This window comes from Passer domesticus, chromosome Z (assembly GCF_036417665.1).
Source record: "Passer domesticus isolate bPasDom1 chromosome Z, bPasDom1.hap1, whole genome shotgun sequence".
Lineage (NCBI taxonomy): Eukaryota > Metazoa > Chordata > Aves > Passeriformes > Passeridae > Passer > Passer domesticus.
The window spans coordinates 75,905,591-75,921,985 of NC_087512.1; the positions used below are offsets into that span (position 1 = coordinate 75,905,591).

At 46.2% G+C, this 16,395-nt stretch overlaps 2 protein-coding genes across 2 annotated transcripts in view; one reads left to right on the plus strand and one right to left on the minus strand.

Annotated features, from left to right (window-relative positions):
* Positions 1-16,395, plus strand: part of LOC135289658 (TOG array regulator of axonemal microtubules protein 2-like) — a 311,721-nt gene that overhangs the window by 258,325 nt on the left and 37,001 nt on the right. The gene's annotated exons all lie outside the window — the stretch shown is intronic.
* LOC135290180 (RNA polymerase II elongation factor ELL2-like) lies at positions 24-13,347 on the minus strand. Its single transcript, XM_064404053.1, has 11 exons — positions 13,303-13,347; positions 11,863-11,929; positions 10,195-10,299; positions 9,315-9,454; positions 7,199-7,323; positions 6,974-7,064; positions 5,374-5,644; positions 4,379-4,632; positions 3,698-3,822; positions 1,545-3,285; positions 24-330 (listed from the first exon to the last, which is right to left on the minus strand). Exons 4-10 carry the CDS (start codon positions 9,384-9,386, stop codon positions 3,129-3,131), a joined length of 1,095 nt encoding a protein of 364 aa, XP_064260123.1. The 5' UTR covers positions 9,387-9,454; positions 10,195-10,299; positions 11,863-11,929; positions 13,303-13,347; the 3' UTR covers positions 24-330; positions 1,545-3,128.

A 16,395-nucleotide genomic window follows, 5' to 3' on the forward strand; every position in this document is an offset into this window, starting at 1 on the left:
GATAAAACTGACAATAAGAGGAGTTAACAATAATGCAACTTCTTTATTGCTAAAGATCAAGACTAAATTCTCTAATCTTAGACTAACTAATCCTACATTTTTAACAAATAATCATCTCCTTATTACTAACTTGAAGAAACCTAAAAAGCTAATCTTCTTTCAAAATAAAACAGCTGGAGCTCATAGATGTTCCTTTGCTGAAGCAGAAGACTGGTGCCAGGACTCCAGGACTTGCTGCTTGCCAAATTCAGATATTCATTGCTGAATGTGGGACAGCTTTTTGTGGAGCTGCTGGCACCTGCTCTTCATCTCAGAGTAGCTGGGGCTATCCTATGAAGGAGAAATCAAAAGAAAATTAGTGTGTGCCAACATTTCTGCGGAGTTTAGAATTTTATGACCTTTCCTACAAAACAGCCTTGAGGCACACTCAGTTAGTCCAGTCTGGCTTTATTCATGTAGAACAGTAAAAATACACTCAGTTTATCTTTTGAGCTATTTTTCTCTGTGAGCCACCGCCCTTGAGGGAACTTGGCAAACTGAGGCTGTTATAATGCAGACCGAAAAATAAACTCTAGACAAGTCAGAAACGACAACAAAAAACCCAAAGCACATCAGCTCCTCAGGAGGCCAAAACTCATTAATGCTCAAAGCCACCGATGGGAGTCAAACCTTCTCCATTCCCTTCTCCCTCAAATCAGCACGTGTGAGGTTTATCAAGCTCATGATCAAATCCAAGATGAAGTGGCAATGAGAATAATAGATGCCACTTCCCAGCACTCTCACACCAATGCTTCTGCTCCTATGGGTCTTAAGGTCTGGTTTTTATTGGATGACAAATCTCCCTCCACATGGAAATGAACATTTCAAATCACCCTGAAATGAATATTTACAAGCCACACATCTTTAACAAGTAGAAATTCAGTAGCAGGACAGACAACAACTTGTGCATCCCAGGCCAGCTACACCTGACTGGTGTGTTGGACAGGTTTGAAAAGAAAACTACAGATGCCTTTCCACATTTTGAGAGGCACCAGAGAAGCAGTAGCCTGCACTACTGGCTTCTGCCCAGTGACATTTGCTGGCAAGAACCCTGGCACGGGCCTCACTGCACTGCTGCCCTGCAGGGCCAGACCTGCCCTCAGCCTGGCACGGAGCACCCCTGGCTGTATCCAGTGTGAGCCGGGGCCCTGCCGCGCCTGCTCCAAAGGCCGCAGCTGCCCCAGAGCTCCAGAGCTGCAGGAGGCCTGGCTGCCCCTGCCAACATCACTGCCCTGACACAAGCTGCCAGCAATTTCCAGGGCTTTAGACCACACACACACTTCTCCCTCCTCTCCTGGAAATGCCATGAGGGGATGCAGCAGCACTGCTGCAGCTGAGCCTGTGCAGCTGCACTGCAGGAAGGGAGGGCCCCAAATAACATCTGTAGTATTAACTCTGAAATATGGTCTTGCTTGCACCAAAATTCGGGCAGAGGCTTCTCTTAATAATCAAATTTTAGTCCATCATTGTCCACACTGGAGTTAGGAAAAGCAGCACATTAATACCTTCATTGAAATCCAAGGGACACTACTGCTTCAGCCTCCCCAGCTCTCTTCACATCTTTTTGGATATGGCAGTCCTCCACACAAGTGTTGGCATTCTAGAACTCCAGTATTTGTCTTTTTTTTAACCTAAAGGGTGCAGGGAAATGGAGCCCAGACTTGGAGGCAGGGTGCTGGTTTTGACATCCCATTCCATGGGGATGGCTTTGACATCCCTGTAGAATAGGATGTTAAAGCCAGCACCCAGGAAGAAGAGCGGCCACCAGCTGCTGCCTGGAGGTAACTGGGCTACTGCTCAGTTCTCTGCTTCTTGCTCCTCACAGGACTGATAAAGCCAGAAGCCCGAGGCCGTTTCTGCAACAAAAACAAAATAATTCATTCTTCTATGATCACAATCAGGTTTTGCTCTCCATTCTAAAAAAGAAGCATCTGTGAATTGGCAAAGTTTTAAAATGCACCATTTGAAATTAAAAATAACTGTCAAACCTGGAAGACCTGCAGGTAAATATCTGCTCTGCTGCATTCCTACTTTCTCGTCTTAGCACTTAGCAAGTCCTTCTCCAAGTCTACTGCTAAAAGGCTTTGGGAAGTAGACACTCCCTTCAGCAGCTCCAGCAAAGCCTCCCCAGAATGGGGATGCCAGGTAAGTTTTGACTAGGTCCCAATTACTGCTTGCACACACCAGGAAAAGACTCAGCTTTTGCTATCAAACACCCACATAATTTATTACAGAGGAACCTGGCTGTTTTAGAGTTTTATGCATTAAAAACAAGATTAATGCTTCACTATTACAAGCCCTGAGTACAGGATGTTATGGTTGGTTGTGAATTCTCATCAGGATGAACACAGACACCAGTCACATGTCCAGAAACTCTTGTGCATTTAGCTACAGCTGTCTTAAATCCAGCAGGCTTACCCACTCCGCAGACTCAAAAGCTGTTGGCTAACAAGTCTTTAAACTTGTACAAGAGAGTTTCACAAGTGGTTACCAACGAGCCCTTGATGTTGCTCAGGGCCCTTCAGTCATCTCTCAGCTCCTCCCAAGGAGCTTCTCAAAGGTGCTGCCTCACGAGCCACAACAGACGGCCACAAGCTCCCCACAGGCACAGCAAACCTCAGGGCCAGGGATGGAGTAGAACAGGACAGCCGTGCTGTGCCCAGGCAGAGGGAGGGAGGAGAGAAATTAAGGCAGAGGAGAGAGTGAGGGAATAGCACCATTCCGTAGGTGCTGTGTTTGTCCAGCCATGTGGATAGTGCAGAGCTGGGGTCAACAATGACAGTGACAGAGAGACACAGGGAGAAGAGAGCAAGAGGGCCCCATCTGCCCCAGCCTGGTGCAGCCTCTTATGCACAGGAGATTTTTCATGCAATTCTGTCACACAAGCAGAGCCAGAACTTTGAGCCTTTGTCCAGGGAATGAGTTGAGGGTGGGGACTGAGCTCAAGTCTCCAGGCAGAGTAGAAAGTTGGATCAGGACAATGCTGCTCCACCCCTGCTGGATCCTCTCTTCTTATCACAAGCTTGAGGTCACAGCAGTGTGTGGCAAAACATGCCCAGGCCTGGTCCTGCACATTCCCATCACAGCTTTTACATCACCAGCAAGTCTGCTAAAATGTAATACACAGTGCAGAATGTTAAAAATGCACAAAATACCTGAGCAGGTCTTGCTGGAACATCTGTCTCAGAAGGCCTTGGAGATGTTGCTTGGCTGCTGCTGGTGGGGTTCTGAGATGGAGCTGATTTTCTGTATGGATGGTCCAAGAGTTCATGTTAAAAAGCCTAAATATCAACTGTCATAGTTCTTTCCTTGCAGGGAAAACAGACCTTCAGTGTCAGGACTCAAGGGAAAAACATGAAGCAGAGTTGAGGGAGCTTTAGACAGGACATCAGGAAAATATTCATGGCCCAGAGGGTGCTCGAGCACTGCAACAGGCTCCCCAGGCCAGTGGTCACTGCAGCAAGAGCTCAAGAAGAGTTCGGACAACTCTCTTGGGCACAGGGTGTGATTCTTGTGGTGTCTGTGCAGGGCCAGGAGTTGGATTCCATGACCCTGGTGGGCCTCTGCTGGTGCAGCATATTCTAAGAATCTAGGCTTCATTTCCCAGGGCTTTTTTTTCTGAAAAGGCTCTTTTCCTTCCCCAAGAGACTGAACTTACCCAGAAAGTATTAACTTCAAACTCTTTCTTTCGATTTTACTGTAGCCAGGCCAATCAGTCTGAAGGGTTTGAAATAGCTGTTCTTTCAGACTGAAGGAATTCTCCTTTGCATTCAGGTTGGCTACCTACAGGCAAACGTTTTGGAAAACAAATCTTCATTACACCTACATGCAAACTACAGAAATCTAAAGGAGCTACTTCAGCTGGGATGGCAGAACATGGTTCTCATTATGTTGTGATTGTCTGCAGGGTGAAAAAGCCCTGCCACTGCCCTGGGCAAACACAGCAACAAACTTTGCAGGTTCAGGGAATGAGTTCCTAAAAGTCACCCTGCGATCAACTAAAACTGTATCCACGTTGAATTTGAGTCCTTTGCCTAGGCTCCAAAACTCTTTTTCTTAGCTAAAGAGGAAATAATCCTATTTAATATAATAATGCTTGCATAATTCAGCAACAGCACCATTCAGGTGCATGGGGAATATTTAAAAAGGAAAGAAGGAGCTACGGCATCTTTCCATGGGTGTGCCTCTGACGAAAGCCTATCAGAAAGAAATACCAGTGGAACTTATCTTGAAGGAGTATTGGAAAAGTCTCTAATCTGAACAGGTGAGGAAGTAGTAAAATTATGAACAGCAGAACAGCATGATGGAAGAATTGCTGGCACAAGCTCCATGATCTCACCTGCTGAAGGATCTTTCCAAGGGAGTCCTTGTCCTTTGGCCTGACTCCATCTCTCTGCAGCCGAGCAAGTAACTCTGGCTCCTTGTAATCCCTCAGAGCAAGCAAATGAATCACCCTGTCCCTGTAGGGTCGGCCGTAAACAGCAGCGCAGCCGCTCCAGTCGATGTCTGCAAGTCTCACAGGCACCATCCTCTTCTTCTCAGGCACAGGACCTGGATTGTTCTGTTGGGCTCCTCTGACCTCTGCTTCTTCTCCTAAAGTGAGGGAAAACCAGAAACAGAGAGTTCAAATTGCAGGTTTGCAGAAGGCAAGGTAGTTGATTCCAAAGGATGCACCAAGAATGTTGAACCTCTATTGGTTGGGCATTTACAAATCTAAAAGAATCCAAATAGTAAATCATTAAAAAGAAACAGTTAGTAAAATGCCTGGTAAAGGAGTGATACTGGATGGGAGGTTTTCATGAAAAATTCTTTTTATGCATGGTGCTTTTATATGATTTCCCCAGTTTGTAAGCTCAAGCATTGGCTATATCAAGAATGGCATGGACAGTGGGAATATGTGCACTCTCAGCAAGTTTGTCAGCACCAGAGGCATGGGATGCCATCCAGAGGGACCAGGACAAGCGTGGCAAGTAGGGCCCTGGGAACCTCATGAGATTCAACAAGGCCAAGTGCAAAGTGCTGCATCTTTGGGGCTGGGACATGCCCTGGCACTGAGGCACACTTGGGGATGAAGGTGGGGAGGACTTGGAGGTGCTGGTGGATGAGAGGCTGGATATGAGCAAGAAACCATATAGATATCCAGTAAAAAAATGAAATGGAAGCATATCTGAAAGGGGTCCATCAGTTTAATACCCTTTGCACTTGGATTGTGTGACTCCTTTTCTGCCTGGGTCCTGAGCTCTCTGCTCTTCTCTTTGGCTTTGATCATGGCAAGCATTTCATAAAAATCCAAAGGATGGGATTTTTTTACCCTGTCTCATTCTGTTTACTCACCCTTGGACTTGGGAGTCTTCCCCTGCACCCTGGCAGACACTGGGAATCCAGAATGTGTCTGAAACTTATTCTTCTGTTGTTCTTCCGGGGTGGAAGTTGAAATCAATCTGACAATTGGAGATGGGTTGAAAGTTGAACAGGATGTGGAAGGCAGGTCCAAGAAAGAAGGAGAGTGGCCACCAGCTGCTGGCTGGACATCACTGGGCTCTTGGTCAATCCTCTGCTTTTTGCCCATCACAGGACTGAGAAAGTCAGAAGCCAGAGGCCGTTTCTGCAAAGATGATCCCGATTAGTTTTGCTTCCATTCTGAACAAACAGCATTTCTGAACTGGCAATGGTTGAAAACACACCTTTCTTACCTAAAACAGCCTGTCAAACAAGGAGTGCTGCAGCTAAATATGTTCTCTATTTCATCCCTACTTTCTCACCCCAGTATTCAGCAAGTCTTTCTCCTAGTCTGTAGCTCAGAGGCTTTGGGACAAAGACACTCCCTTCAGCACCTCTATCAAAGGCTTTCCCAAAATGGGGAGCTCAGGCTGGTTTTATCTTGCTCCTTGTTTCTCCTTAGACACACCAGGAAAACACTCAGCTCTTGCTGTCACACACCCACACGATTCCCCAAAGCAGCCCCAAGGAGCCGCCGGTGCGGTGCCGATCGCAGCGTGTCCAGAGCAGAGATGATAACAACAGAGAGAAAAGCCCCAGTCTGGCTGCAGGTCTCATTCCTGGTGTTCTCCAGAGGAAACCCTGGATCACAGCCTATTCCCTACCGAGCAAACACTGCTCCTATCCGTGTACATCAGCAGCTCAGAGCAGGAGTGCCAGACACGGCTCCGTGCCTGCCTGCTGACAGAAATGCTGTGGGCAAGGAGCCAGGACATAAGAGGAATGCTGGGCCCTGCAACATTTCCTGCTCTGGCTGGGAAAAGAGTAGGGAAAAACAGAGCTGTGTCCTCCCTCCTCTATTTAAAGAGTATTTTTAATCTTTAGGAAACTAACTTTTCATGCAGTGTTTTCCAAGATTCTTTCAAAAGGTTTGCCTTGCCCTCTTGTATTGGTAAGAAAACAGACCATGCTCTGATTTTAAGCCTGACAAGTCTGAGGTATTCCATGATGATTCAGAGTCCCCTCCTCTCACATGGGATAGTCTGAATCAAAATGGGAGCCTAAATGCTGCTTAGGACAGAAAAACAAGTTTCCTACAAATGCCTTACTACTGGAATTTGTCCTTATTCTAGACTTCCCTAAGATTTCTCTTCAAACAGTAGCACTGGCATGACCGTGCATGTTTTAAGGACTAGAGGTGCCATATCATCAAGAACCCTGCACAGACACAGCCAGGTACCAGAAACATGTCCACATCTTGTCCTTAGCAGAGTTTCCTATGCACCATGAGAAACAAGTCATGTGTGCAAGCTTGTTGCAGGCTTTGACATTGCAACCATCTGGAAAAGTATACAGGAATCCCATTGGAAGTACATGCCTCAGGTTCATACAATATAAAGAGAGCACTACTGCTTCATATCACAGCTTGGGCACCAGGAGCAAGTGGGATAAAACATCATTCATAGTAGAGAATGTTAAAAAAGTCACAAAATACCTGAGCAGTTCTGAGTGGAGTATCTCCTTCAGAAGGTCCCAGAGATGGTGACTGGCTGGTGCTGGTGGCATTTTGAGATGGAGTTGGTTTTCTGTAAGGATGGCCCAACATTTCAGGTTACAAAGCAAAACTATCAACAGTCATCGTTCTTTTCTCACAGGGAAAACAGAGGGTTTCATTTCCCAGAGGGTTTTTTGAAATTATTGTTGTCCTGACTGAACTTACCGAGAAAGGGTCACCTCCAATGTCTGTCTATCTCTTTCAGTGTAGCCAGGCCAATCTTCCTGGATGTCTTTAAAGAAATGTTCCTTCAGGCTGAAAGAATTCTCATTTGCATCCAGGTTGGCTACCTAAGGACAGACATTTAAAACATAAATGTTCATTACACCTAAAGGCAGACTATAGATGTAAAACTGGTACTGCAAAGCTAAAGCAAAGCTGAAAAGAAATCATGCACCAGTTTTCCTGGACTTTTGTTCAATGTGAAGAACAAAGGAGCTGACATGTAAGAGGTAACAATATTAAAGAGGTGTGGTCCATTTGGGCTCTAGAAATTTGGAGGTAAGTAAATGCCAAAGTGCTGCAAGCATGGAGGAAATGGATGCTATGAAAACCTCTCCCTGCACCAAGGATCCAGGTTTTTTAGTCTTTAACACAGCTTTGAGAGTCAAAGTCCCCTATGCCAGAACTCTCAACCTTCACCATTTGAAATACAAGGAGAAGCCAGGCTTGTCCTTTCTGTTTCCTTTTCTTTTGAGTAAGACCTGAAGAACATCATCTCCATGGGCAAATCCATATTTTTCCACCCTCAGGAGGACACTGGCTACCCTCTTGTTTCACCCAGCTGCATTGCCATGGCAGAGCACAGCCTGGGCCTCTAACGGGGCATGCTTTCACCATCCCGTGAAGCTCCACAGGATGCTGGCATTTGTCTCTGCAAACAGAACTGCTTTTCTTTCTCAAGTGCTTGCTCAGAGGAAACTACAGCTTCCTATGGAACACTTGTAGGACATAACCTACCTAGAGCTACATTTCAACAGCTAAAAAGTAACCAAGATACCCAGAATCAGGAATTCACTTCTTAAAAGCAGAACTAAGGCTGTGTTGGAAGAAAAGGAAGGCTGGGAGTCTAAGCGCTCAGCAAGTTCACCCTACTGGTTTTTCATCTATACCCCAAAAAAATGCCACCTCCTTGTGAAGCTAAGAATAATGTGAATAATCGTTTTCAGGATGAAGTGCTGTGTGCTGAAGTTCACACAGCCCTTTCAGAATGCAAACAGTACCTTGAGGCAGTTCACACTGCAAACAAGAAAATACTCCTTCAAAATCTCCTTAAACATTGACAAGAAAAAAGGGAAAGGAGAAATTTTTTTCACCTCTTACCCTCTAAGGAGCTGAGCTTTGAAATCCTATAATCCCTTCTTTCATAGCTAAAAAGGAAATATTGCTACATGATATGCTACCTAATGCTTGCATGATTCAGTAACAGCCTACATGGACGGGGAATATTGAAAAAGGAAGGAAACAGCCACTGGATCCTTCCATCAATGTGAATTGTAGGAATGATCAAGAAATAAAGTGATAAAGAAATACCAGTGGAACTAAACAAACACCTGGAAAAGTTACTGAAAAATAATAGGTGCCAAGGACTTTGAAGACTCGATCACATAACAGCAAAGAACCCCTGTGCTCAAAGCTGGCTACCACCCTTATCATGGAGGATTTGCCTGGAACACCCTCCCCTGGAAAGCAATCCCCACAGATCCCAGCAGCAGCCAAGTACCATCGAGTGGCCACCAAATCCTTCAAGTGAAATACTGCCCTAGGCAGCTACCAAAATTCTCTCCTCTGAAACTTGTCCCAGGATATTTTAAGGACCTTAACTAAGTGTTTCATCCAGTTGAGACTTTCACCCTGTGGAGTTAGTCCATGAAGCAGTTAAAGAGTGCAAGGAAAAGACAGAGGATTACAAAAAGGCACGAGAAGCAAGAACATTACAAAGAATTTATCATTGCCAGCCATTCTAGAAAAACAACAACAATGCCTCCCAAGTTTGGAAGGTTTCTTTCTTTCCTCACATGGGCTTGCCATTGGGGGGGAACTGGGTAAAGCTGATGGAAAAACCTAAACCAGGAGTATTTCCCAAGCCTCTCATTAGTTTCCAATTGAAACGCTGAAGTAAGACAGCTGAGAGTTAGCATTGCTGGCAGTGACTCCAGGATCTCATCTCCTGAAGGATCTTTCCAAGAGATTCCTTGTCCTTTTCCACAACTCCCTCTCTCTCTAAGCGGGAAAGTAGCTCTGGCTTCTTGTAATTCTTCAGAGCCAGTAAATGAATCACCCTGTCTCTGATGGGTCGTTGTGAAACAGTCCTGGAAAGTCTCTGGAAGAATTTGGCAGGGTTCGTGGGCATCGTTCTCTTCCTCTCAGGCACAAGATCTGGAGAGCTGCATGGGGCTCTCCTGAGCTCTGGTATTTTCACTTCAGTAAAGGAAAAACAGAAAAAGAGATGTTAAATGGGGTGTTGGGAGAAGGCAAGGAAGTTGATTCAAAAGGATGTACCGAGACTGCTGAAACTCTGATTGTTCAGCATTTATAGATCAGTTTTAAGAATCCAAATAGTAAAGCATTAGGAAGAAACATTCCTTAAAAATACCTGGTAAAGGAATGCTATTGGAGGGGTGGTATTTATGAAAAATTACTTTTATGCATGGTGCTTTTATATGATTTTCCCAGTTTGCAAGCTCAAGCAGTGAGCTCTGTCAAGAATGATATGGACAGTGGGATTAAATGCACCCTCGGCAAGTTTGCCAGCACCAGAGGCATGGGATGCCATCCAGAGGGACCAGGACAAGCTTGGGAAGTGGGGCCCTGGGAACCTCATGTGGTTCAACAAGGCCAAGTGCAAAGTGCTGCATCTTTGGGGTTGGGACATGCCCTGGCACTGAGGCACGCTTGGGGATGAAGGTGGGGAGGACTTGGAGGTGCTGGTGGATGAGAGGCCAGGCATGAGCTGGCACCGTGTGCCGGCAGCCCAGAAAGGCAACCGTGTGCTGGGCTGCACCAGGGGAAGCGTGGCCAGCAGGTCGAGGGAGGGGATATGACACACCAGGCACTGCTTTGAAACCAGGAACTCGTGCTTGGTGTCTGATGGAGACTCTCTGAGTCCTGGTGAGACATCCGGGAGCTTTGTGTCTTCCATCACACACACAGAGACTGACCTTTCTTTACACGCTCCTTCAATCTTTCAATGTAGGTCAAACTTTTAATGCCTTTCTCCACTTCCTCTTCCTTGGACCATGCCTCTCTGATATTTGCCTGCAAACCTAATGACACAAACATCACACACTTCAATTACTTAGAACAAGGTAAACATGCCAGTTATGGAGTGGGGGCACTGCTAGTGTTTTCAGAAGTTCAATCTGATGGAGTTACAGAAACTTCCCACAGCATTCAAGCAAAAGAACTCCCAAAATGATATCCCTGAATGACTTCTAATGAAAATTACCTGAAACCATAACCAAGCATTAAGGTGAAGATTAGGTAAGAGTTCTTCACCACAGGGTGGTCAAGCATTGGGACAGGCTCCCTTAGTGGGCTCATGGCACCAAGTCCAGCAGAGCTCATGAAGTATTTGGACAAGGTCCACAGGCACCTGGTGGGATTCCTGGGGACAGAGCTGCACTTGCATGTCCTCGTGGATCCCTTCCAAATCACATATTCTCTGATTCTGTGACAAACACCAGTCCCAAACTGATACTGCATGGAGCATGTTGCAAAGGCACCCTGTACACTACCAGCAACCAGAGCTGTCTCACCTGAGATTCTCTGTGCCAGCCCAAAGCAAAATTGCCACCAAGTTCCACAACTGTCTCACTACTGCCAGCCCTCAGACCCCAGCTACTGAATATTAAATATTCCCTTAGGATCTAAGTAGACCACCACCAAGAATCACACAAATCTTCATTCACATGTGAAACAGAATGTCCTGAGTGAGAAATTCAGAAGTTTAGTTTTGTCTCTCCAAAAAGCCACCATTGTGCTGCCTTAAAATGCTCTGCACTAGGCTAAGGCAGAGCAAGAGCTGCACGTGCAGGGGCAGGGATGTCCCTGCAGGCAGGTGACCGCAGCCACAGCCAGGTGAGAGCCTGTTTTTCTCAGGGCAGCTGGCTGTACCTGGCTCAGCTCACTGCTGCAGGCAGCACCACAGAGTGCCTGCAAGGGGAATGTGCACCTGGTGTCTGCCTGGAGCCAGGCTCCTTGGGGAAACAGCACTCAGAACAGGTTAACAACAAATGGCAGCCCCTAAGCACATTGTGCTTTGTGGGGAGTGATGGAATCCACTGGGAAGATGACATCAATATCTTCCATTCAATTTCCTTGAAAAGAACCCAACACAGTAATATGGCAGCACTGACTTATTAATAACCAAGACAAAAAAAATTAGATCAAGCATGGTTCTCCCCAATGACTTTATTGAAATTCTCTATGCGACTTCCTCACAGTCATTTTTCTTTCAATTTGCAATTAATTCTTATGGATAGGCACTATGCCTAGGTACTCCAAAATCTACTTGCAAATCCAAAACATTAGCTACCACAACTGTGAATTTAAATGCATAAGGTGCTCCAAACCTTGACCTTTATGCTCCAAACTCCAGCCCATCAAGCAGTATGGGAACAAGGAAGGACTGGCAGGCTTTCTCAGGGGAAAACAAACCAGTGCCTGAATGCACTGACAAGAGACTGCAAGGCTGACCTGAGGCCAAACCACCTCCAGCTGAGAGCTCTGAACACAAGAGATCCCCTCTCCCAAGAATATGCTGCAAAAATGAATTGCCAAGGTGAAAATTATACAGACATTGAGCAAAATATGAAAGACAACCATACCTCCAAGTGGGTTATACAATTTGATATCATGCGCACTTCCATTGTACGACGCCTCGCTGGCATTTGGCTAAAAGGAAGAAGAAATTTTCTGTAAAATCTTCAGCCTACTCTCCATCACTGCTGATTAACTCGGCCCTTCATTTTAAACAAGAGCTGCACTTGCAAAGGTTTGCTGTCCCATCACTCAAAAGGGCTGCTTTGACACAGTTCTCCCTCTGAAAGCAGCCGGCTACAAAAGTGCCCTGAGAGAGCGACCCTCACTTAGCCTCTAATGCAGCCAAGCCTTCAAGTAGCAAGTCATCCTTTCCCAATTGCTGGAATTTATAGGCACAGGCTTCCCTTGAAATCAAGTGCCTGAGTACAATTGAACTGGGCAGTGCTCAGCTAACAATCCAGGTGAGAGTGGTTCACAAAAAGATTAAGAATTCAGGGCAGGACCTGACACTGGGATTTATCTGGCACTATGGAAGTACATCCTGGAGTCAGCTCCAAGAAGAATTTCACCTGCATGAGGTGAATTTCGACTCTCAAGAGGCATGAAAACCCTTTCTCTTTTCCTCACCTCTAGATGCAATTTTGTATAGATGTGAAGTGGAAACAGTTTCTCCTTGGCAAGACAGATATACCAAAATTAGGGTTACTTGGCTGATCTCATCATTTAGTACAAATTGTGTCACATTCCAGTGGAGTTTAAAAATCTGTAAAATCTTTTTCAGCCTAAGTACATTTTTTAACAAAAACAACTGCTGCCATCCAACTGCTTCATTCTGAAGGCACAATTGGCTGAGATAAAATCTAAAATGTATGATAAATGGACTGAAAAATGTGGACTAATTAGCATGAGAAAGGAGACATCAATTCCAAATAGAGGATGGCATATTACTTAATGGTATTGTACTTTAGAACCAATGAAGGTTAATTTCTATGTTTGCTAAAACTGTATCAAAGAGTGGAAAAGCTTTGAAAATGATGTGCATGTGGCTGGAGTTCTCCACTAGGCATCACAGCTGGGAATATACTAATACCTCCTCCTAATACTAGAAAATACTGTTAGAGAGTTTCCTTTACCCTGACATGCTCGGTGAGTGCAGTACAATGTGGAACAATGAGAAATCCATGCATTTTGGCCAAGAGCCATGCCCAGAGCATGAATTTCCCAAGTGTCCCAGCATGGAGAACATGTGACTTTCACTGGCACCTCCTCAGTGTCATCCCTGAGTGCCACATCCATCAGAGATCCTCCCACTTCCACTGGCACCTCCTGCAGGTCATCCCTGTGAGTGGCTCCCACCCGGGCAGCTGCCTCCAAGGGGCCCTGGAGCAGCAGTGGGGCCCCAGCCCTGCCCAACAGGTCCCGCGGGCTCAGCAGCACCTGACACCAACACCATGGCCAAGCCCCCACCCGCTGCCAGCCCGCAGAGCCCCACAGCTGCCCCTCACCTCTTGGTCCTGGGGCCTCTGGGTCACCCTGACGGACACGGCAGTGCTGCTGGGCGCCCTGCGGGACGCAGGGCGCTCTGGGGCCCTGCGGAACACACTGGATCCTGCCCAGGCCCGCAGCTCCGCCATCCCGCTCTGCCTCGGCTGCTCCCGCTGCCACAGACACTGATCCTGCTGCAAAGTCTGCAAAATGCAAAATCCTTCTTAGCAAAATGTGTTCCTGGATGTTTGGCCTTGGTGGCTTTCAAGGCTCATCAAGAAGAAGGGAGATCACCCCCATGAAACAAGAAGCAGCCACCAAGCTCAAAGGGATGGCCCGGCCTTTGAAAGGCAGGTTACTTGTTGGCTCAATTGCCTTGGTGAGGTGCAGGGCTTGACAGCCTTCAGTGACCTCAGACAAAGGGGAGGTCAGCAAGGCTTGGGAGGAAGGATGCACCTCTGATAGTGGACACAAAGAATGCCAGATTTATGGACACAAGGACATTTGGCAGAACCCCCAAGAAAAGGAACAAACTGATGAAGCCAACACAGCAACTGTGCTGAATCAGCTGTGACAGGGTAAAAGGCCATTTCAGCAGGGGCAGACCATGGACACCCACTCAAAAAACCTCTCACTGTGAATAAGGGGGAGACTGAGCATGCAGACTATTGGGCATGAGAAGTGAGAGGAAATTACCCAACAGCAGACACAATACTAATTATGAAAAGAACTAGGAGATTTGCAGTCAATGAACACTAATTCATTTCTTTGCTCAATTGTATAAATACTAAGACACTCTGGCTCTTGTGGTGCCAGCTTTGTGAATTTGCCCCTCAGCCCCTCCTTTCTGCCCAGAACTGTAAATACCTCCACTCAGTGTGTGGATTGGCCTCTTGAACAACGAGTGCTGGAACCACCAAAGCTGGAACAACACTCGCTGTCGCTCTGACACCTCCGCTCTGGCTGCAGCCGCCAAAGGGTCTGAGCGGTCCTGCCGTGTGCCGGTGACAATGGCCACGTGTCCTTGGAAACAGGGAGTTCCATGTTCCAGGCTGGGCGGGATGTCACTGAGGAGCGGGACGCGTCACAGTCGGGGCAGAGGGAATTCACAATGGGCACAGGTCGGGAATGCCCTGCCCTGGCCCATGACTGACTCAGCCCATTTCCACGTGCAGAAAGGGGGACTCCACCAACCCCAGGTGCTGCAGCTGTGCAAACCAGGCCTAGTGAAGGGTTTCTGCACTAAAGTGCTGCGCTTGGCTCTCTCGGAGGTGAAGGAGCAGCTTAACACCTCTAACCAGGGCAGCAAGGTGCAGCCCTCCCAGCACTGGGCGCTCCTGTCGTGGGCCCGTCAGTCTGTGAGGCTTCCAGCACGTACACAGTCACTCAAACATCATCTCTTTAACAAAATCCCCCAACTTTTCCTCATCCCAGTCTCCTAAAAGGAAACAAGCCAGCAGCATGCCCAGGCCCCCACAGCCTCTGCAGGAGGAGCTGACATGGAACAGCCAGCTCTGACTCTGATCACAATTACAGGCTGACATTTCTGCTGACTGCAAGTGGTCATTGAAGTTATTGACACATAGTGAAAAACATTTTGTATTCAATTCATTATGATTTTGTTGTCGTTTCCCCCATACCCAGGATTATTCCAGATTTCAGTCAGCTGGCACCAAAAATAAGTGCCAGCCATAAGTTGTCCAGGCATTACAGGGAGAAGTAATAAAGCATGTTGTTTAAAATGTGTTGAATATTACTATCCAAAGCTCATTTTCAATCATATCTTGTGTTAGTATTGAAGTCCATGTCTATATCTACCCATGTCTCATCTCCTGGCTGCCACACTCACAAGGACAGTGTAGTCTGGGGACACAAAGGGAGGAAGCAATTTGTCAAACACCAGAGCCCTGATCTGTAAAAGAACTGCGTGCCTTTTTGGGACTGACTGGTTTGTGTTGATTATGGAGCCCCAGTTAGGGACTGTTGGAAAAGCCTTTGTATGAATCATGAAAGGAATCCATGGAGGCTGTTACACTGGACTCTGGAATGTCCAACAGCCTTTCCATACCTTTTAAAGGTTATTGATGACAACCCCTGCTCTGGACTTACCAGATTTGATGGAACCCAATGCACTGTTCATCCATGAGTGCCTTTGGCCTGCACAGTAGCCCCATTTCAGCTCAAAGAATGGGAATGAAGGAAGGAGGCCTGTGGTATTTTGGGCGTATTTCTCAAAAAATAACTGAACAATGTACTCAAGGCATGGTCAATAAGCAGGAACCACCATGTTCCTGATTGATACAATATATTTGAAAATAAATGGGAAAGAAAAGTGACAGTTTATGTGCTGCAAATGGTTATGTCTGGTTCAGCACATAAAGGAGGTCACTGGTTATCCCTGAACAGAACTTGAAAGTAACAGGTGGTACTCCTGGAACAAAAGATGTGGTGCTAAAGACAGCTACTGCCTTGAACCCTGAGTAAAGGTTACAAGTTGCTGGATTTGTTACAAGAATGCTGATTGATTTGATATCCAGCAATCTGGCATATCATCAATCAGAAAAAGGAATGTAAGAATGGGAGAAGACTAGAAGTTCCCACTCTAGGTGGGACTGGCTTTCCTCATGGCTACCAGACCTTTAAAGGCTTACAGAACTATTTCTAACCAGTGCTGGAATTGTTGCTGTTTGCATTTTTTTGTGTGTGATAATTCATTGTATGTCAGCTTTCATGAGATGTTTTGCAAATATTTATAATAACAAATATTATTGTCCTAGAAAAGAAAATTAGTTTTAGAAGTGAGACTTCCAAGACAAATCTCAAAAGGATCTGTGTGAGGGATTGTTGCAAATAGCTTAGGAGGAAGGAGTGGGTAGTGGAACTCTGAAAGCTCTGAAACCCTCTATGTCCCAAGCCAAGCCAGAGCAAGACAGTTTCCTCAAGAACACATTCTGCAGCTCAGATAACCAAGATGAAAATGACTACTATATGGAAGACCACAATGAAAGGTCAACAAAAGTCCAAAAGCTCAGTGAACACCCAGGGTCTCTAAAGATCCCCAGCAGACCCTCAGAAACTAACTGTGCAGACTTCAGCAATTTATACATATTTAA